Genomic DNA, 21,141 nt, shown 5'->3' on the forward strand with positions numbered 1-21,141 from the left:
AAGTAGAGGCTGTCAAATACCTTGTTTAACCCCAGGGCTCTGGCATGCTGTTTAGAGCATCCTTACAGGGTCCTACCTGACCCATTACTTCACTCACAACTAGAGATAACTTTACCTATCTGCTGAGCAGCTGAGTAGACAGTCTTGGGTTAATGACACTCTTGGGTCCATAGACTAATCTCTAGGCATCTTAGGTGAAATCTCTCTTCAGATAACAATTGATAACACCCCTCCTGTCTATTAAAGCAAGGCACATTCAAGGTTTGTCCTTTGAAGATAACACTCTTCAAAGAACACATGTTATCTTCCTGACCACAATGATGACTATAAATGACATCCATCAAGCCCAACAGGATTAGTTAGTGCAGACAAGCCAAGACATCAAGATGTGGTTGGATTTGTATTTGGGAATGGCAGTTGTTCTCAGTGTAGAGTGCAAACCATTGAACAAGGGGACACACAACAAGTTGCTAGTGATCTCCTTTGATGGTTTCCGATGGGACTATGATCAAGACGTAGACACCCCTCACATGGACAAGTTAGTGGTAGATGGAGTGAAGGCAAAGTACATCACCCCTCCGGCTATCACCATGACGTCCCCATCTCACTTTACCACCATAACTGGTAAGGCAGAAGTTACAAAATGCTGTTGACTTGTTGCGTGCATTTGAGCAGCGTGTTTGAAGTTCTCAATCAGGTGCATATTCATCAAAAATAAGAAGTATTTCCTTGGGTAACATGTGACTACGGGCCCAAGTTACTGTTTCAAAACTGGTTTTGAAGTCAAATGTAGCCTACTACTGTAGATGGATTATTGACTGTTGATTTCCTTGGCCAAATATTTAAATTCTTTCATAAAAACAGTTTTGTTTGTGGCATGTGCCCAGAAAATGCCAGTCCTGATCATGATCTCACTCACGTTACTAAGTAGCCCCACTTGCCAGTGTTCTGGGTGGCAGGTAAGCCTAGTGATTAAGAGCTGACTAGGTGAAACATCTGCCGATGTGCCCTTGAGCACAGCACTTAACCATAATTGCTCCTGTAAGTCGCTCTTATCTCTGCTAAATGACTCAAATCTAAATTAAATGTTCTTTCTGATTTTTAGGACAATCTATTATGTCGTTCTGCCCCTGAACAAGGCAGTTAACCCACTGTTCCTAGGCCATCATTGAAAATAAGAATTAGTTCTTAACTGACTTGCCTGGTTAAATAAAGGTTCAATTAAAATAAAATAAATAAAATGTACACTGTATATGTGCACATACTGTACATATCCTTCAGGTCCTAACTATTTAAATACAAATCTGGTCAAACTTGCTGCTTACTTTATCTCTGGGCAATTGACCTCACTTTAATCTGACCCTAGAGTTATTCCTGAGAGATGGAAATCACCTTATGTTTTCATTTGTTAATGCAGGAAAAAACTACAAACCCACAGACAATTTCTAAATGTTCTCTTATATGACAGTGATAAAAAAATATATATATATAGTACAGCAATTAAAGTTGTAAATGCCATCTTCGATATCCTTGATAAGACATCACTGAGGTTTTGGATACTGTTTATCATAATGTCATGACGAAAAGACAATTCAAACTGGAAGGTTGCTGGTGTAACAGTATAGACTTTACGTCCGTCCCCTCGCACTGACCTGGGCGCGAACCAGGCACGCTCTGCACACGTCAACAGTCACCCTCGAAGCATCGTTACCCATCGCTCCACAAAAGCCGCGGCCCTTGCAGAGCAAGGGGAACCACTACTTCAGGGTCTCAGAGCAAGTGACGTCACCGATTGAAACGCTATTTAGCGCGCACCACCGCTAACTAGCTAGTCATTTCACATCGGCTACACTGGCATTAAAAAAGATTTATCAATCATTCTACTTTCTTCTCATATCTCTCACAGGGAGATGGATAGAGGATCATGGAGTTGTTCACAATATGATGTTTAATTCCACAACTCATCAGAAAGTCGTCCATAAAGCTACCTTGAAGAGGTCTGAGTGGTGGGACAATGGAGCCTTACCGTTGTGGATTACAGCACAGAACCAGGTGAGGAACTGGTCATGATTTGATCCTGGACATAAAATATCACAAGTGTTATTTGTCTAATATGCAGATTTAGCTTACAGTCCTCCCACCCACAGCTACAGAAACCACTGTCAGACTATTTACATTGACCCCCACCCCATTTGTTTTGTACACTGCTGCTACTCGCTGTTTATTATCTATGCATAGTCACATCACCCCTACCTACATGTACAAATGACCTCAACTAACCAGTACCCCTGCACACTGACTTGGTACCGGTACCCCCTGTATATAGCCTCGTTATTGTTATGTTATTGTGTTACTTTTTATAATTTATTTAACACTGTTGGTTAAGGGCTTGTAAGTAAGCATTTCACGGTAAGGTGTTGTATTCGGAGCATGTGACAGATAAAATTGAATTTGACTTGATTATGTTTAGGTGAATGAAGTTGCTCTAATGAAAGTTAAGACCCCTACTACTCCCTGTAATTAGAAGCATTTTGTTCTCTTTCAGGGCCTGAAAACAGGCTCCTTTTTCTTTCCAGGAGGAGCCGCCAACTACAGTGGTCAAAGTGTAAACCGGGCGGTGGTTGAGGAAACAGGTCAACAAGATGATAACGAAACAGAGTGGCAACAGAATATTGACACTGTGTTGAGCTGGTTCACCGAAGAAGATTTTGACTTTGTGACTCTGTACTATGGAGAGCCTGACAACGTGGGTCATGCCAAAGGACCAGACCATCCTGACAGGAAAACCATAATAAAGCAGATTGACCGCACCATCGGATACCTGAGGGAGGCCATCCAGCGAGATGGTTTGACAGAGAACCTGAACATCATCATCACCTCTGACCATGGCATGACCACCGTCAAAAAAAGACCTCTTGTAGATGAGATAATCCTCTCTAAATACCTGAATTTCTTCAACTTGGTTTATTTTGAGCTCCTTGACTACGGCGGGTTTGGAATGATCACGCCGAAGAAAGGAAAGGAACAGCAGGTTTATGATGCTCTCATGAAGGCCCCAAACCTCACAGTCTACAAGAAGGAAGATATGCCAGAGAACTTTCATTTGTCCAAGAATGACAGAATGCAGCCTATTATTGTCATTGCTGATCTAGGTTTCAACTTAAACTCGGTAGGTACTGGTATTCACTTTAAAAACACTTCATATACTATGTAAAAGTAAAAAATGGTCAAGTAAAAATATCACAGATTTAAAAAAGAAAAACAATTATGATATGCATGTAATTTCAACAGCGGTTCATCGTCTACGTAAACAAAGGAGATCATGGATTCCACATGGACGAAATGGACATGAAGACCATCTTCCGTGCTTTTGGACCAGATTTCAAAAAGAGTTATCTGTCCGAGCCCTTTGACAGTGTCCACATCTACCCTCTAATGTGCAAGCTGCTGCAGATAGATCCAGCCCCTAACAATGGTTCCCTATCTGTCACTGAGGGCATGCTGGTGCAGAACGGTACGAGCTGGGAGCTTCTCCCAGAAAGCATTTTAGTATCAAAATGCATGAAAGTGTCTATTAATTCATTCTAATACAGGAATATATCAACCTTAATGTGTGCTCCACTGATGATACTTCTTCTATAAGATAATTATCAAGACTGACATGACAAATGGTTATATCAAATAACTAATGGCGCCATTATTCTCTACACAGGTGGGAGAAGAAATCAGATGTCCCTTGGTGTTTTGGCATCGATATTTGTCTACATTTTACTTGTCATGTAGTTATTTATGATGTTGGTTATTTTCCATAATGTTCGTTAACTGAAAACAATTGCATAGTTGAATCAATCATAACCAAAACTCCAACAAATATTTTTAAGGAGGATCACATTCACTATGATGTTCATCAACAATATCCATCTGATTGTATTATACACTCAGTTTCCAGTTTATTAGGTACACCTATCTAGTACCGGGTAGGACCCCCTTTGCACCAGAACAGCCTGAATTCTTCAGGGCATGGAAACGTTGCTCAATTGGTATCAAGGAAAAACATTCCTCGCACCATTACACCGACAGCCTTTATTATTGACACCAGGCAGGATGGGGCCATGGACTCATGCTGCAATAGCCCATCTGTGACAAGGATGGATGTGTTGTGCGCTCCGAGATGCCGTTCTGCACAGCACTGTTGCACTGCGCAGTTATTTGCCTGTTTGTAGCTTGCACAATTCTTGCCATTCTCCTTCGACCTCTCATCAACTATCTGTTTTCGCCCATAGGACTGCCGCTGAACGGATGTTTTTGGTACCATTCTCGGTAAATCCTAGACACGGTTGTGCATAATATAATAAGCCCAGGAGGCCGGACGTTTCTGAGACACTGGAAACGGCGCGCCTGGAATCGACGATCATACATACCATGCTCAAAGTCGCTTAAATCACTAATTTTGTCCATTCTAAAGTTCAAGCCTTCTTTATACACTGAGTGTACAAAACATTAAGAACACCTTCCCAATATTGAGTTGCATGTCTATGTCATGGAAAGAGCAGGTATTCTTAATGTTTTGTACACTCAGTGTATAGCAAGCCACAGCCACGTGACACGCTGTCTGCTAACCATTTTTGGGAACGGGGTGGTGTGCCTAACAAACTGCCCACTGAGTGTATGTTTAATAATCAAACCAGTCAGCATTGGCTCAAATAACTTCGTCTAGAACCTACATTTAATAATGACACCCTCCCACTGATGGTTCAGGGGTTTCAAGTAGCCTGATTCCTTTGAGAAGTTGTTGCCTTTCATTCTAAATGTCAGATTTTATTTGGAGTCATATTTTTGTTTAAATATTTGTTCCGACTGTATATTTATTTGTTGTTATTATGCTTTAATAAACGTGCACGATGAATGAGTATTGCAGTTTTTAAATTAAAATGTTTAACAGGAAACAGGATTTGGATCTAAGGTGTTATTACCACCTGCAGCCAGCTGGGGATATCATTTTTTAAATAAATGTAACCAATATTTAACTAGGCAAGTCAGTTAAGAACACATTCTTTTAAGAACAAATTCTTATTTACAATGACGGCCTAGGTACAGTGGGTTAACTGCCTTGTTCAGGGGCAGTTAGACAGATTTTTACATTGTCAGCTCCGGGATTCAATCTAGCAACCTTACAGTTATTGGCCCCACTCTCTAAACACTAGGCTACCTGCCGCCCCAACTGTATATGTAACAGATGTGAAACGGCTAGTTTAGTTAGCGTGGGCGCTAAATAGCGTTTCAATCAGTGACGTCACTTGCTCTGAGACCTTGCTCTGCAAGGGCCGCGGCTTTTGTGGAGCGATGGGTAACGACGCTTCGTAGGCGTCAGTTGTTGATGTGTGCAGAAGGTCCCTGGTTCGCGCCCGGGTATGGGCGAGGGGACGGTTTAAAATTATACTGTTACATTGATGCTGTTGACCCGGATTACTGGTTGCTGCGGAAAAAGGAGGAAGGTCAAAAGGGGGGTGAGTGTAACAGATGTGAAACGGCTAGTTTAGTTAGCGTGGGCGCTAAATAGCGTTTCAATCAGTGACGTCACTTGCTCTGAGACCTTGAAGTAGTAGTTCCCCTTGCTCTGCAAGGGCCGCGGCTTTTGTGGCGCGATGGGTAACGATGCTTCGAGGGTGACTGTTGATGTGTGCAGAAGGTCCCTGGTTCGCGCCCGGGTATGGGTGAGGGGACGGTTTAAAATTAAACTGTTACATATACACATATTCCAACAAATGGAAATGTTACAGAACAGACCGATCTGAAAACACAGATGGAGGAAATATAAAACGTACATAATCTCCGTTGGCCCTTTATTTCATACTAAATATTATGAAAGCCTCCCTTACTAAAACAAATTGCAGTTGTGAAACTGCAGTAAAAGTGTAGTAACTGCAGTTAACTGTGGTATTTTGGACACAGTAATTGCAGAATAACTGCACTCTAATTAAGCAAAAGGCACGAGGAGGTGTGGTATATGGCCAATATAACACGGCTAAGGGCTGTGTCTAGGTCGTGCGTTAGAACAGCCCTTAGCCTTGTTATATTGGCCATATACCACAAACCCCGGAGGTACCTTATTGCTATTATAAACTGGTTACCAATGTAATTAGAGCAGTAAAAATAAATGTTTTGTCATACCTGTGGCATAACTGCAGTTATACTGCTCTTTCAATGACAGTCTGACCAGGTGAATCCAGGTGAAAGCTATGATCCCTTATTGTTGTCACTTGTTAAATCCACTTCAAATCAGTGTAGATGAAGGGGAGGAGATGGGTTAAAGGGGGATTTTTAAACCTTGAGATGATTGAGACATGTATTGTGTGTGTACCATTCAGAGGGTGAATGGCAGGACAAAATATTGAGTGCCTTTGAACGGGTATGGTGGTAGCTGCGCTTGGCGCACCTGTTCTTCGTGTTTTGTACAATCAGTGTATATTTTTCACATTGATGCCGTTTATTTTTGTCATCGCCAAGGTTATTGTAGGGTTAAGTGGTGAATTGAAATTAAAACAACAAGGGTGATGAATAGGCTACGGGCTATTGCCTAATGTAAATTATAAGATTATGAAACCAGCCATGATGAGTGGCTACACTTGTTGCGGTCATGTGACGAAGCATTAACGGGTTAGGTCAAATGGAGAGTGAGCGCGCCCTGCATTCTATGTGACGTTAAACTGCTGTACAATCACTTCAGTTTTGGATCCGTGCGTGTCTAGGTTAATCAGCCTAAATCACAACTAGTCTCTGATGTTTTAAGCTATGGCTGAATGTTTTGGGAACGACATAGCTATATATATATTCTACAATTGGGTTAATTCTTAGAATAAAGAAAAAATGTTACATTTCGTCTTGCAAGATGTCTCAAACAACACGGAGCAAAACACAACAACGCCTGAGGACTGGACTGTTGTAAGTCATTTACAAGTATTGTATTAAGTATTGTGATTATTCATTTGTAGTTGTCCTGTATTTAAACTACTGCAAAGTGTACAGCAATGTGTATTTCTTAGTTGTAGCTACATCGTTGCAACATGTGTCTGCTGCATGGCTTTTGGGGGGTGGGACCACCCTCTAGCACTGTAGAAAGTGGATGAGATTATTCTCCTCGGTTGAGTAGTGTAGTGTTATAGGATAGTGACTGTTTTGGTTTCTAATCAACACCTTTCCCCTGTAAAGGTGTACTTTGCAGTCAGATGGATCCAGATGACCAGAGTAGTGTTATAGGATAGTGACTGTTTTGGTTTATAATCAACACCTTTCCCCTGTAAAGGTGTACTTTGCAGTCAGATGGATCCAGATGACCAGAGTAGTGTTATAGGATAGTGACTGTTTTGGTTTCTAATCAACACCTTTCCTCTGTAAAGGTGTACTTTGCAGTCAGATGGATCCAGATGACTATGGCAGTGCTGAGGTAAGCAGGGCGCAGCATTTACAACCTCTTTGTAATTGTACAATCTGGTGATCACACGGGTCAAATGAGGAGCTCTTCCCAATGTGGTTTTTCTTCTTGTTGTTTGCAGCATTGTCGGTTCAGGTTCCATAATTGTTTATGCAACTTTCCAACACCTTATAAGGACACCTGAGGTTAGTTACAAACACTACAGATGATCCCCTCTACAGTTGGTTTTAATTGTTACCCTACCTTAGTTGGTAGAAAGGCGCTATATAAATCCAATCGGTTTTTGTTAATAATAACAATATTATTAACCTACCTACAATACCATGACTGCTTTAGACTCCAAAACAATGGCCAATACCACCTCCTCTGCAGATCCAGCCATTGTTCTTACTGAGTGTGACAGACTTGCTGCTGGCAGTCAGCTGGCTGGTAGGAGCAGTACTGTTCACTCAGGACTGTGATAGCCATGCCACCTGCTACAACCTACACATCGTTGAACAGGTATGTACACAGACGTATAATACATTCATTTACAGTAAGAATTGACTTAATGTTTTACTGAGAAATAGATGGCCAAGGCCGATCCAGATCCGGCCCATATGAAGTAGAGCAGCAAATCTAGCCCAATTTGACGCCTCTTCAATTCTGTTAGATCGGGACAAAGGAGTTTGGATGTGGCTGACCCATTTCCCTTGTACTTGTGCACTGGAATATTCTGTACCAAAAGGGAACATGATATATAACCCCACAACAAAACCAATGATGGTCCTAGATATCTAATCTTCATGGATATGCAGAAAGAGAACACCATTTCATTGACACGTCATCACCACTAAAATAGAAGTAAATGTTGGTTGACTCATGGTGACCACTGACGGAGAACCCCTGTCTTTTAACAGATCCTGTATATGACCTCGTTCTTCTACACATTGAACTATGTATGGACCCTGTACTCTGGGCTAAATAACAGATTCTACAGTAGCCTTCATGGATACCCAGCCCAAGTAGGTGCTACCTGACAAATTATCGTTTTGATGTCTGACACATTTGGTTGTCTGTAATTCCCCATATTCAACTGTTTGGTTAAAGTCTGGCCTCTGTTTTTTTGAAGTGCGCCACCAAACTGAGAAGTTTCAGCAAGATTGCTGCAGTCCTGTCATGGTGAGCATGGACTATTTCACAGAAAGAGTATTTCATTTACATGTATTTATTTAACCTGGCAAGTCAGTTAAGAACAAATTCTTATTTACAATGATGGCCTAGTATATGCTTGACCTATTTAAAGTTCAGTAGATGTCATTATACATCCAATAGAGGGAGTATGCTAAATGTCCTGTCCCCATTTCTCCTTCCAGTGTCCTCCCCGTGCTGCTGATGCTGCCAGTGTTTGTAACAGGAAACATGGACCACTGTTACACAAACTTCAGCCAGCCTTACAAGTAGGTCTGTAGCATGCATCAAAGTAGGAATATTATCATGGAGAGAGTTTATTTTGGGATAGAGATAATTGTGTGTCAATAAGGTTTGCAGTTTTAGTAAGGCAATCAGAATTCATATCAAGCACATCCGTGCTAAATGTTTGGTCAATTAATATGATTTAATCGTCATTTTTAATGTGTTTTTTTATTATACATATCTCTCGTTGATTTGAGGTGCATAACGGTTTGACTAAAGTCCCTCTCCCTGCATATTAGGTGTCTTCTAATGCACACGGAGGCACTTTTCATGTCCACTGACTTGAGCAAGATGGAGGTGGACTCAGCTTGCCGCCTGGGACACATGTACAGTATTGCTGTCTTCCTGGCAGTGTTCCTCCTCACCTTTGTTGGCATTGTGGTGAGTCAGCCTCTCCCATGGTTACCAGCTTATATTTATTTTATTCAAACGTATCTTGGCTTCACACGTCTTTTGTCTACACCAGGTGCTCATGGGAAAAGCCCGCACTGTTTACAGACGTTGTGTGAGTTCTAGCGGTTTCCTCGGCGACAGGCAGTGGGCGTCGCTTCGTGTTCTGGACCGACACATGCTCCTCTACCCCTCTGTCTTCTTCTTCTGTTGGGGCCCAGGTAACTACAGTATTGTTCACCCAGCTCAGAATCCTAGGGCCCCCCCGGGCTTGCTAAATGATTTGTAGCAGCTGAAAATCACATTCTCCTCTCTGATATATTGCCTTGTTTACCTTGTCATTTCAGCAGTGTTCCTGGCAGCCATGATTCTGTACAGCCCCAAATCAGTGGAGGGAGTTGTGGGCGTCATTCTCTACATCTTACAGGTAAAACTGCCAGCTGCTCTGAAACCTACATCCAAGACGTGTGCAACCTCAGTCCATGGCTTAACTTCTACTTCCTCATCCCAGGCCTTCACCTCATCCTCTCAAGGCCTTCTGAACTGTGTGGTGTACGGCTGGACACAGACACACTTCCGCTCAGCTAGCAAAGATGCTCTAAGGGACATGGACACCCAGACGCCACTTCTGAGATCTCAGAAGAAAGGCTATAAAACTCTATGGTCAACACCATCCCCCAAATCAGATGATATAGAAGGATCTGGTATTCTACCGACACCACATTAACTTACTATGGTGGTTGTGACACTGGCAAAAGAAATGAAACAAAGCCTTTTGTGCCAGACTGGGAGTGACGGTTTGGTTTTGAATCTTGGGGACAGTACCTTGGGAAGCACCTGTTATACCAATGAAGCAAGAACACCCTCGGCTGTACACAAGGGACAGCAGGGTCCAACCAGACAGAGGCTGAACTGCTGAGGCGTAAAAAAGGGAAGAACCAGGGAATTTACAAGGAGAGGAAGAGCAGCTCTGAAACAGGATCTGAGAGCTCTGTACTTTCATAGGAATCAGAGTCACTTGTTTTGACTGCATCGCTCGTGCAAACATGGTCTCTACATTAGTGTTTAGAATTTCCCACAGTAGTTGGGGACAGCCGAGGATATTTGTGAAAGGCTTTGTAACTGACTGGCATGTCTTTGATTTAGAGGGGCCCTGATTGAGCCCAACCGTGTGGAAACAGTGAGCAGCCTGTCACTTTTCATCTTGATGGAACAAAGGCCCTCCATTCACAGAGATGCTGCTTGACGTACGAGTTTGGCCCGTGGTGTTGTGTGATGGTCGTAGATACGCAAGTGTGTGCAATGTTTAGTTTTCGCCCTGCATGGGCTTGGTCACAGAAATGTGACTGTAGGTTTATGCTCACTCCTTGAGTTCAATTCTAAACTTTATCAAAGGGGACAATTATTGCCTTGCATGAGGCATGAGTTACAGGATAAATACATCACCACAACATACAATTTCTTTTTTTCTGAGATGCAAATGAAACTGAATGAAAAGAATGTGAATTTCCGGTCTGTCAATGCATTGGACTTTATTTCTGTTTAACTCAATCCATCAATATGAAATGGGCATTGCAGCTCAAATATAGTAACTGCTGCAGCCTCATCAAAACAATAAAATATTGTTTCACTCCCACATCCGACCAGCTGCGTCATGGCAGTTATCAAAGATGAGGCTGTAGTCAGTGCCTCCAGCTTTGACGAAATCAGAGACCGTCTTACTCCCTTTAAAGTTTTTGGTTTCAACTTTCTGCAAAAAGTTTTAAAAAACAATGTTTAATTGAACGACTGTGTATTTGCCACTACAGAGTCATTTCAATAAAATATGCTTATGAAAGAAAGCTGATTGAATACTTGCCTTCCAGTCTCGACCCATGTGGCGTGCAGCCACCACTACAGTCTGAGAGCTGATGCCAAATCCATCCCCTTTATGGACAAGCCACTGGGAGCCATCAGCCAAAGTCACTCTGTGGATCAACAACGAAGGATTAGACATAGCGGGTAGTTTAGGCCATTTCTTAATTAACAAACATGATGTTGCTAGATATGCAGTAACATACAACTGACTTTTGTGGGTTTATTTATAAATATCATACGCATTTCATAGATAATATTATCTATTACTCACCTGACTCCTGAGTGGCTGAGAACCCCCACCTGAAAGGACATGCCTTCAAGGGGTCTCCTCATTCTGTCTGCTTCATACACCTTGGAGTTGTACAGCTTCCTCAGGTCAGACATTTTAGATATGTCATAATTGTAGGATCCTCCACCACCTATGAGAAACGTTATAATAACACATGAACAACATAACAATAACATCATAATACTGTATAGATATTTCTACAAAATAGTTGTTGAAACTTACCACCACTGAAAGAGGATTCCACATTTACAACCAAAAGGGCCAGAAGAGCTGGCAGGATGAATGCGGTTCTGATGGAGAACATGGCAGGATCCTTTTCCCAAGGATGTTGTTGTGAATACCTAATACACTTTCTGCAGTGAGATAGATGTACCTTTTTATAAAGCCCAAGTTGAGACACTCCTCCCTTATTTGTTCTTGCAGCACATCAAATAGAAAGTACTGTCTGGCACACAACAGTGGATTGCAAAATAGTTGTAGCACTTGTTTTTATATAGATATTTCTTCTTTTTTTTTTTACAAATATGCACCTTTAAAAGGTTATACTCTCAAACCGATTATTCATCATCTTTGAAAGACTGATAACATAAACTTGAATTTGCCTAGACATAGCCAAGATGTTGTTTTCTCACAGGCAATGTTTGGAAAGACAATCAATGATTTATTTGACTGCTGTAAAGGGTTAACTTCTGCCTTGGAACACAGTTTAAAGTTCATTCCTGGGCTTTAGCAAACCAGGAAATTCCCAGAGTGACAACATGACAGAGTACCAGAGAGCAGTACCAGAGAGCAATACCACAGCACAGAGCAGTTACCAAGAGTGCAAATACAGTCACTGCCAGTATCCTGCTGCAATACAGGATACTCCCATGTTGGGAAACAGGGGGAACGGCCAACATGTTTTGTTTTTCCATCAGGAGAAAACTTCTATGAGTTGCACTGCAATCAATCTACTAAAAATACATAAAGAAAGCAGCCATTGTAATTTACCACACAACTTTTGTCAGCAACACATTGCATGTAGAACTTGTCTGGACGTGAACATGACTTCAGATGTGAATGATGCTATGGCAGTCCAAGTAAAGGAAGGTCATTTGACTTCCAGCTGCCAGTGGAACCAGAGGCAGTTCAATTAATATTGTAACTTTTCCAGCGTATTGTCACTCACTGTAGAGGGAAATACAGTCACAGCCCGGTGACCATGACCCGATGTGATGGTGGCATATGTCTCTGTTGGGCACTGGGGACATCGGGACTTCTCAGAAGGCTGGAACAGCTGGCAGTCATTCCCCCAATGGCTGGCATGTAGGCGTGGTGAAGAATTGGCAGCTGCACGGACCGTCTTCGTTGGAGGCTGCAAAGGAAAACAAGTGTGTAGGACGTTTCATTTCAAAATATATATAGTAGATATTTCTATAAAAAATAAAGTTAAATATACACTGAGTGTACAAAACATTAGGAACATCTTAATATTGAGTTTGCCCTCAGAACAGCATCAATCGTCAGGACATGAACTCTACAAGGTGTCAGAAGTGGTCCACAGAGATCCTGGCCCATGTTGACTCCAATGCTTCCCACAATTATTTCAAGTTGGCTGGATGTCCTTTGTGTGGTGGACCATTTAACAATATAATAAAGGATCATAGTTTTCACATGGATTCACCTGGTTAGTCTGTTATGGAAAGAGCACATGTTCATAATGTTTTGTATACTCAGTGTATATATAGAAAGTTTAGAAAATATTTGTATTGCATAATGTATCTTTTAGTATCAGAGTAATATATTTTCCTGTACTGTTCAGGTGAGTTGATGTCATCAAAGAGTTCCCTGTTCATCCTGGGCACATCCTCAGAGCACACCTGGGCTCTCAGTCTCACTTCATGGCCCTGTGGACTGGGAGGACTCAGCTCTTCCTCTAGTACTTGCATGGCGACATCCTCCAACTGGTCACCAATCTGTAAAGACCATTTCTATGTTCATTCCCAAAGTTCCACCATCTGAAATGGCATTAATGATTATTAGCTCCACAACAGATGGGTGTTCAACCTACAACGGTTAAAGTTCTGTGAATTGTTTAGACTCAAGACAAGGGGTCAGAACTCACCTCTGTGATTCTCCTCCAGAGCTGCTGGTTTTCAGTCCGCAGGCTTTCAAGAGATCTGCCCTGATTGAGACTGCTAGAGGAACTGGAGGTCTCCGAATCCTCCTTGTGAAGATCACATTGTAACCAGCTAGTTGGATCCACTTGGTTGGGATTGTCTCTGATTATTACAAGCTGAGATACAAGACAGAAGCATTAAATTATATTTTTCAAGACGAGTGTTTACATCCAACATCATCTAGCATATACACCAATTTGTAAACAATATACATTGAGAAATGGAAGTAAAATGAGAACATTGAGATAAATGAGATATTTGAACATGAGAGCTCAACATGTATACAAGAGGAGGTTTCAGAGATGAGGCAGGTGACACCTTGGGCAGGAACACCAGACACAGAGTGCAGGTACAGCAGGAGATCACCACCAAAGCCATGATGAAGAGCTGCACATTAGGGTTATACTGGGTCAGGAAGCACCCTGATGCTCCAATGATAGACATGACGGTCACGTGGTACATGCTCAGCCTTGTGTACTTGCTGTCATCGAGGAGATGGATATGTGCATGCCTTGTTCTCAAGGCCAGGAAACATCCAAGAAACTAAAGAAAATATGGAAAACCATCAGCTTTGTTTGAAAAGGATCCTGGGTGTTGAACATGGTTCTGGCAATTTCTCTCACCATTAGAAGCCCTTTGTAGCCATATACAATGGCGAGCCATTTAGTCAGGTTTGTACTTTCACAGTGCTCCAGGAAGTGCCTTGTATTAACATCTTCACCACCAGGAGCAGTCTGAAACACCACAAAAAGGAAAGACTACTTTAATATTTTTGATCTCCCTCCGAGGTTCACATTTACTACGACTCTACCACACGGTCGACTCCAGACCAGAGCCATTCACTACCACCACACGGTCGACTCCAGACCAGAGCCATTCACTACCACCACACGGTCGACTCCAGACCAGAGCCATTCACTACCACCACACGGTCGACTCCAGACCAGAGCCATTCACTACCACCACACGGTCGACTCCAGACCAGAGCCATTCACTACCACCACACGGTCGACTCCAGACCAGAGCCATTCACTACCACCACACGGTCGACTCCAGACCAGAGCCATTCACTACCACCACACGGTCGACTCCAGACCAGAGCCATTCACTACCACCACACGGTCGACTCCAGACCAGAGCCATTCACTACCACACGGTCGACTCCAGACCAGAGCCATTCACTACCACCACACGGTCGACTCCAGACCAGAGCCATTCACTACCACCACACGGTCGACTCCAGACCAGAGCCATTCACATAAACAAGGTCATCTAAAAGGCAGTTAAAATTGAAAGGCTAACTTCAACAACGTCTGCATCCCCTACACAACAAAAGATAAGAGAGCAAGACCAAGGTTAAAATAGAAAATGTCTTTGAAGTGTTACCTCTTGGCTGAACTCTTCCACTGTTCGTCTGAGTGGATCCACCATCTGCCAGCAGGTTAACAGACACAGATCCATTAGCAGCATTCCCCCGACAATTATCCATAGTTGGTCATCCTTAATAATCTGAAGAAAGAACAGAGAGGGAGAGGATGAGTATTAAATATTAGACAGGAGAGATGGCGATTAAGAGGCCTGTACTTTTTGAGTTTCTTTAACTTGATCTTTTGAACTTTGAGTTTACCTTTTCAATTATCTCCTTATTTTTGACAATTGTCCAGACCCTCCAAGTTTTCGCAAACAATGCCCCAAAGGTTGTGGTGTATCCTACAGAAAGAATATATGTGCGAATCTGTGACAAGAGGGAAAAAAATGAAACAATGTGCATCCCTTGAAACAAGGGGTTCCTTCCTTATCACTGAAATGCTTAGACGTTTAAACTCAGGTGTACTCACAGGGCAAAGCATAACAAACACTTTGTCAGTCACAAGGGATCCATCCAGCCCATAGAGGAAGACGGAGGTACAGGCCAGCATCGTACCCAGGATAATGAGGTAGTTCATGGACGGACTGGACTTCTTCATGACCCTATGGGAAAAACAAAATATTGAGATCAACGGGCAGCCTTGTCTGAGCAGAGCATGTGAGTAAGTAAACTGGATAACAACGAAAGACAGAACAACCTTGTGTTTCGATGAAAGCTACCTCAGAAAGTATCTAGTTCAATAACAAGCCAATACAAAATGCTTGGAATAATGATCATACCAATGGTTGTGATGCTTGATGTGGAAGAAGAGGAAGAAGAGTGCCATGAGCATGGCCAGGCCAGTGGTGGATAACAAGATGATGTAGAGGGGAACATTGACATCCCACCGCTGGGAGTGTGTCCGGTCTTTAGGCGGCTGCATGCCTATGAAAGGCACAAAAAAGTAGAATGCAAAGACTGTTACAAAAACAAACATTTTTTGTGTGCTTGAGGTGTCATCATCAGATGTCTTAATGCCTTGTCCTAACATTGTGGCCACCTACCTTGAAACTTGATTAAGTGGTTGAGTTCTAATTCTTCAGCATTATACTGGCCTATCTTAACCTCCCGGCCCTCTGTGGAAACACATGCAGTTGATAAATATTTCACAAAGAATGTTCTCTAAATTCATGGAAATACACATATGTAATGTTTACCTTGAAATTGGCTTAATTTAATAGTTCCCATGCGTTCCCCATTTCTAAACATAACTTGACCCTAAAAAAAGAAGAAGAAAGAAACTCAATTTGACAAGAATATTTGTAAAGCACATCTTATCTTTAGTCTTTTGGAGCAACGATCTATCTAAAATGGAATGTTAACAACAGTCATGCTAACTTACAGTTACACCCTCAAAGCAAATCTCCTTCATGGAATCCAGGACCATTTGTCCAATCTCCTTGCTGCTGACTGTGAAGTTCCGGTGGAAGTCATATCTCTCTCTGTGACGAACAGACTCAATGACCCTGGTCAATGCTTTCACCATCACCCAAACTCCATCATAGGCAAACCCATGGAACTTGCTGGCAACCAACCCTCTCTGCAGCAGCTCTCTGTTGTAAGTCTCATCATACTCTTCTGGGGTCTAAACAGAAACACAAAGGTGTTTGTTTGACTTCTCTTAATGGTCTTGCATTACCTTTGCTACACTGCAAATACACTGTTTGATGTTTTCAACATTACATCCACATTTTTTGTTATAAACACAAGTTATCCATTGGAGAGAGCATGGTACAGTATCGACAGAATATGTTGTCCCTTGCTGAAAACCTCAGTACCTACCCTTCCTGAGATGCCTTTAATCTGTCTGTTACTGAGGTGTGTGAAGTCCACAGTGATGTAGCCTTCCATTGCAGTCAGCAGGTTGTTTGAAGCACAGTTGGAGGAGTTGGCCTCCTCCCACCAGCTCCCCTGGTAACCGCCAGGGAGGATCCACTGATACCTCCCGCCAAACATGTTCAGGCTGTAAGCCTAGAAGACAAAGGTTATATGGTAATTACAAACACAAATGGTTATCATAACGATAATTCAAAAGTAATTGTATGATGAATGCGCTGTTAAACTGCTATTAATCTTTGTCTCAAACAAGTGCTAATCATTAATGATGGCATTGTGTTGCAACGCATCATATTGTAATGTAGGTTTTCTGGTTGTGTACTCACACAGCAAAATACTTTGGAGGCTGAATTCTCGTCAAACAACCCAATAATGATCGTTACATCCATATCCTGTCGAAAGGGACATGATACAAAACAGATTGACACGCTGAGGATGCATCTGCAATTTACTGAAATAATGCAATTCAGTGCCAAATTCTAACTTTGTAAGTAAAGATGATTTGGGCCTATTACTCACCTTCAATTTCTTAACATTGACACATGGGTCAGTGGACAGGCTTTCAGTTACAGCAACCATAACATCAGCCTTGCTCAGTTGTTTAGTCAGATCTCTCCTTATCTTTCAAAGACAAGACAATATAGACTTTACAATTCATACATAAGACAGCATAGTTGTCAGCCGTCTTAATCAATAGGCTAATGCCGGATACCATTGTATCCCTACTTGTAAATGGCGATAACAGCTACATTGTACACCAAACAGGCATGTAACAGAAAGGGTTACCACGATCAGTGGTACCTCTGAGATCCTCTGTACATCCTGGGTCAGCGTCCCTATACGTCTCCACTTGTAGTTCTGTAGGATCTTCACAACAGCCTGATTGACTGTGTTGTCCGAGGTGACCATTCGGAAGAAGTTGGGATATTTTTTCTCATCATCTAAAACAGGCGTTGTTGCAGCGAAAGACAGCTGAAATATTGAATGTGCAATAATGTTAGGCTTGAAGAGCACTAAATCATTATTTGAAGTACAGTGCCTTGCGAAAGTATTCGGCCCCCTTGAACTTTGCGACCTTTTGCCACATTTCAGGCTTCAAACATAAAGATATAAAACTGTATTTTTTTGTGAAGAATCAACAACAAGTGGGACACAATCATGAAGTGGAACGACATTTACTGGATATTTCAAACTTTTTTAACAAATCAAAAACTGAAAAATTGGGCGTGCAAAATGATTCAGCCCCTTTACTTTCAGTGCAGCAAACTCTCTCCAGAAGTTCAGTGAGGATCTCTGAATGATCCAATGTTGACCTAAATGACTAATGATGATAAATACAATCCACCTGTGTGTAATCAAGTCTCAGTATGAATGCACCTGCACTGTGATAGTCTCAGAGGTCCGTTAAAAGTGCAGAGAGCATCATGAAGAACAAGGAACACACCAGGCAGGTCCGAGATACTGTTGTGAAGAAGTTTAAAGCCGGATTTGGATACAAAAAGATTTCCCAAGCTTTAAACATCCCAAGGAGCACTGTGCAAGCGATAATATTGAAATGGAAGGAGTATCAGACCACTGCAAATCTACCAAGACCTGGCCGTCCCTCTAAACTTTCAGCTCATACAAGGAGAAGACTGATCAGAGATGCAGCCAAGAGGCCCATGATCACTCTGGATGAACTGCAGAGATCTACAGCTGAGGTGGGAGACTCTGTCTATAGGACAACAATCAGTCGTATATTGCACAAATCTGGCCTTTATGGAAGAGTGACAAGAAGAAAGCCATTTCTTAAAGATATCCATAAAAAGTGTTGTTTAAAGTTTGCCACAAGCCACCTGGGAGACACACCAAACATGTGGAAGAAGGTGCTCTGGTCAGATGAAACCAAAATTGAACTTTTTGGCAACAATGCAAAACGTTATGTTTGGCGTAAAAGCAACACAGCTGAACACACCATCCCCACTGTCAAACATGGTGGTGGCAGCATCATGGTTTGGGCCTGCTTTTCTTCAGCAGGGACAGGGAAGATGGTTAAAATTGATGGGATGATGGATGGGGCCAAATACAGGACCATTCTGGAAGAAAACCTGATGGAGTCTGCAAAAGACCTGAGACTGGGACGGAGATTTGTCTTCCAACAAGACAATGATCCAAAACATAAAGCAAAATCTACAATGGAATGGTTCAAAAATAAACATATCCAGGTGTTAGAATGGCCAAGTCTAAGTCCAGACCTGAATCCAATCGAGAATCTGTGGAAAGAACTGAAAACTGCTGTTCACAAATGCTCTCCATCCAGCCTCACTGAGCTCGAGCTGTTCTGCAAGGAGGAATGGGAAAAAATGTCAGTCTCTCGATGTCCAAAACTGATAGAGACATACCCCAAGCGACTTACAGCTGTAATCGCAGCAAAAGGTGGCGCTACAAAGTATTAACTTAAGGGGGCTGAATAATTTTGCACGCCCAATTTTTCAGTTTTTGATTTGTTAAAAAAGTTTGAAATATCCAATAAATGTCGTTCCACTTCATGATTGTCCCACTTGTTGTTGATTCTTCACAAAAAAATACAGTTTTATATCTTTATGTTTGAAGCCTGAAATGTGGCAAAAGGTCGCAAAGTTCAAGGGGGCCGAATACTTTCGCAAGGCACTGTACTAGCAATTGTGTTATTTGCATGTATGTCACCTATTAAATAACATGCTCTATTGTGATACACAATACAGTGTGATGTAAAATGGTTGCTCAGTACCTACAATACAGTGTGATGTAAAATGGTTGCTCAGTACCTACAATACAGTGTGATGTAAAATGGTTGCTCAGTGCCTACAATACAGTGTGATGTAAAATGGTTGCTCAGTGCCTACAATACAGTGTGATGTAAAATGGTTGCTCAGTGCCTACAATACAGTGTGATGTAAAATGGTTGCTCAGTGCCTACAATACAGTGTGATGTAAAATGGTTGCTCAGTGCCTACAATACAGTGTGATGTAAAATGGTTGCTCAGTGCCTACAATACAGTGTGATGTAAAATGGTTGCTCAGTGCCTACAATACAGTAAAAAAGATACCTGTACAAGGTTCCACCCCTGTAGTGATTCAGCAATGACGGATGTGACTGATGGACACACACCTCCAAAGATCATTAAGTATTTTGGCCCAAAGCATATGGCATCAAAGTAGGCTTTAAGTCCTTTGGCAATATTACACTAAAAGACAAAGAGAAAACAAAGAGTGAACTGTCCCACTCATCATCATTATGATTCCAAATGCACTGAACAGCTTACATGTCCTTTTTTTGCATTAAAATACACTACTTTTAACCTTGTTCTCCACATAAACAATGTACACCCCACTAACAGAGGCTTGTTGGTCCAAAAACACCAGTCCACTAACACACCAGCAAACGTTACCTCTGAATCTATGACGTGAAAATTGATCTCATAGTTTCTTAGAGGAGTCTGCTGCCTGCTCAGGTCGTCTAGAGCGAGCTGGACAGCCGGCAACAAGGACGCCGTAAGGTTTCCCCGCCCTGGATTGTCTGTCAGTGGCATGATCCACAAGACTGGCAGAGAGTGGCGAACCTGGGACAGAGAAGGAACAACGACCAGCCATGAGAGAACCAGGATCTGTCCTGAGCTTGCCCGTCCACCACCACTCATCCTTTCTCCCTGTCACTTCCCAGTCTCCACTCCCTGGTGTATTTCTCCTCCTGACTAGCACACCTCCTGTAATGGAGTCAGGTCCTAGTTAAGACCCCTTAATCCTCGTCTGTTCCAAGCCAGGCCATTCCACACACCGCAGCTGCTCCCTCAAGAGAATCCACTGAAGAGGATAAAGGGATAAGGTGCTGGCAGTGACTGACGAGGTTACCTACATCTGTCACTCTGATCCCACTGCACACATTCACTGATTGCTATGGTCTGGTTTTATTCTAGAAGGAACTTTTAATATAACTTTCCAATATTTTTGACATTTACTTGTAGGTTATTCCCCTGTGGATTATGAAAAAATGTAGCTCCACAACCAGACGTATTGGTTAAAGAAAAGTCTGATTGACAGCTGATGTTTTTACAGGGAAAGAATACCTTTATGTTCAAGACCACTCAAACCTTCAAACTCTGGCATCATTACATTATCACCACAAGATGGCAGTGTTGTTCAACTTCTCAAAAGAGCTCAAGCAGAACGTTCAATGAAATCCTTTCTCCAGTAATAACATTCATTCATTTGAAAGTGTTATTGTTCTGCATGTAGTTGCAGAACAAGCTATAATACATTTTCTATAAAAAAATCAAACATCAAAATGACCAGTGCA

The 21,141-nt window shown here is 42.1% G+C and overlaps 4 protein-coding genes across 7 annotated transcripts; 2 read left to right on the plus strand and 2 right to left on the minus strand.

The window, feature by feature from the left end:
* Positions 1–252: 252 nt before the first annotated feature.
* Positions 253–4,910, plus strand: zgc:153896 (alkaline phosphatase family protein). Its single transcript, XM_036966600.2, has 5 exons — positions 253–624; positions 1,907–2,052; positions 2,546–3,169; positions 3,292–3,514; positions 3,713–4,910. Exons 1-5 carry the CDS (start codon positions 387–389, stop codon positions 3,781–3,783), a joined length of 1,302 nt encoding a protein of 433 aa, XP_036822495.2. The 5' UTR covers positions 253–386; the 3' UTR covers positions 3,784–4,910.
* Positions 4,911–6,197: 1,287 nt separating this feature from the next.
* LOC149984843 (transmembrane protein 116-like) lies at positions 6,198–11,118 on the plus strand. Of its 4 annotated transcripts, none has more exons than XM_090189034.1 (11): positions 6,198–6,942; positions 7,398–7,444; positions 7,554–7,617; positions 7,805–7,933; positions 8,332–8,436; positions 8,544–8,593; positions 8,788–8,871; positions 9,127–9,268; positions 9,354–9,498; positions 9,625–9,704; positions 9,789–11,118. In XM_090189034.1, exons 1-11 carry the CDS (start codon positions 6,868–6,870, stop codon positions 10,002–10,004), a joined length of 1,137 nt encoding a protein of 378 aa, XP_090045160.1. In that variant the 5' UTR covers positions 6,198–6,867; the 3' UTR covers positions 10,005–11,118. The 4 variants fall into 4 exon arrangements, with proteins under 4 accessions (XP_090045160.1, XP_090045167.1, XP_090045155.1 ...); XM_090189041.1 differs by having other exon boundaries at positions 6,272–6,942; positions 9,628–9,704; XM_090189029.1 differs by having other exon boundaries at positions 6,277–6,942; positions 7,769–7,933.
* On the minus strand, positions 10,793–11,786 carry LOC149984844 (uncharacterized). Its single transcript, XM_090189044.1, has 4 exons — positions 11,646–11,786; positions 11,406–11,553; positions 11,136–11,244; positions 10,793–11,027 (listed from the first exon to the last, which is right to left on the minus strand). Exons 1-4 carry the CDS (start codon positions 11,725–11,727, stop codon positions 10,905–10,907), a joined length of 462 nt encoding a protein of 153 aa, XP_090045170.1. The 5' UTR covers positions 11,728–11,786; the 3' UTR covers positions 10,793–10,904.
* A 108-nt stretch (positions 11,787–11,894) lies between these two features.
* Positions 11,895–20,757, minus strand: LOC110534076 (gamma-aminobutyric acid type B receptor subunit 2). The gene is made up of 18 exons (XM_090189025.1): positions 20,237–20,757; positions 19,895–20,032; positions 17,628–17,798; positions 17,346–17,447; positions 17,153–17,218; positions 16,773–16,961; positions 16,333–16,575; positions 16,148–16,208; positions 15,995–16,066; positions 15,731–15,875; positions 15,421–15,553; positions 15,210–15,317; positions 14,969–15,091; positions 14,206–14,316; positions 13,901–14,125; positions 13,528–13,698; positions 13,218–13,378; positions 11,895–12,777 (listed from the first exon to the last, which is right to left on the minus strand). The coding sequence occupies exons 1-18, from the start codon at positions 20,483–20,485 to the stop codon at positions 12,609–12,611; spliced, it is 2,637 nt and encodes an 878-aa protein (XP_090045151.1). The 5' UTR covers positions 20,486–20,757; the 3' UTR covers positions 11,895–12,608.
* Between the last annotated feature and the right edge of the window lie 384 nt (positions 20,758–21,141).

This window comes from Oncorhynchus mykiss, chromosome 2 (assembly GCF_057628025.1).
Source record: "Oncorhynchus mykiss isolate SJ-2025 chromosome 2, ASM5762802v1, whole genome shotgun sequence".
NCBI classification, from domain to species: Eukaryota; Metazoa; Chordata; class Actinopteri; order Salmoniformes; family Salmonidae; genus Oncorhynchus; species Oncorhynchus mykiss.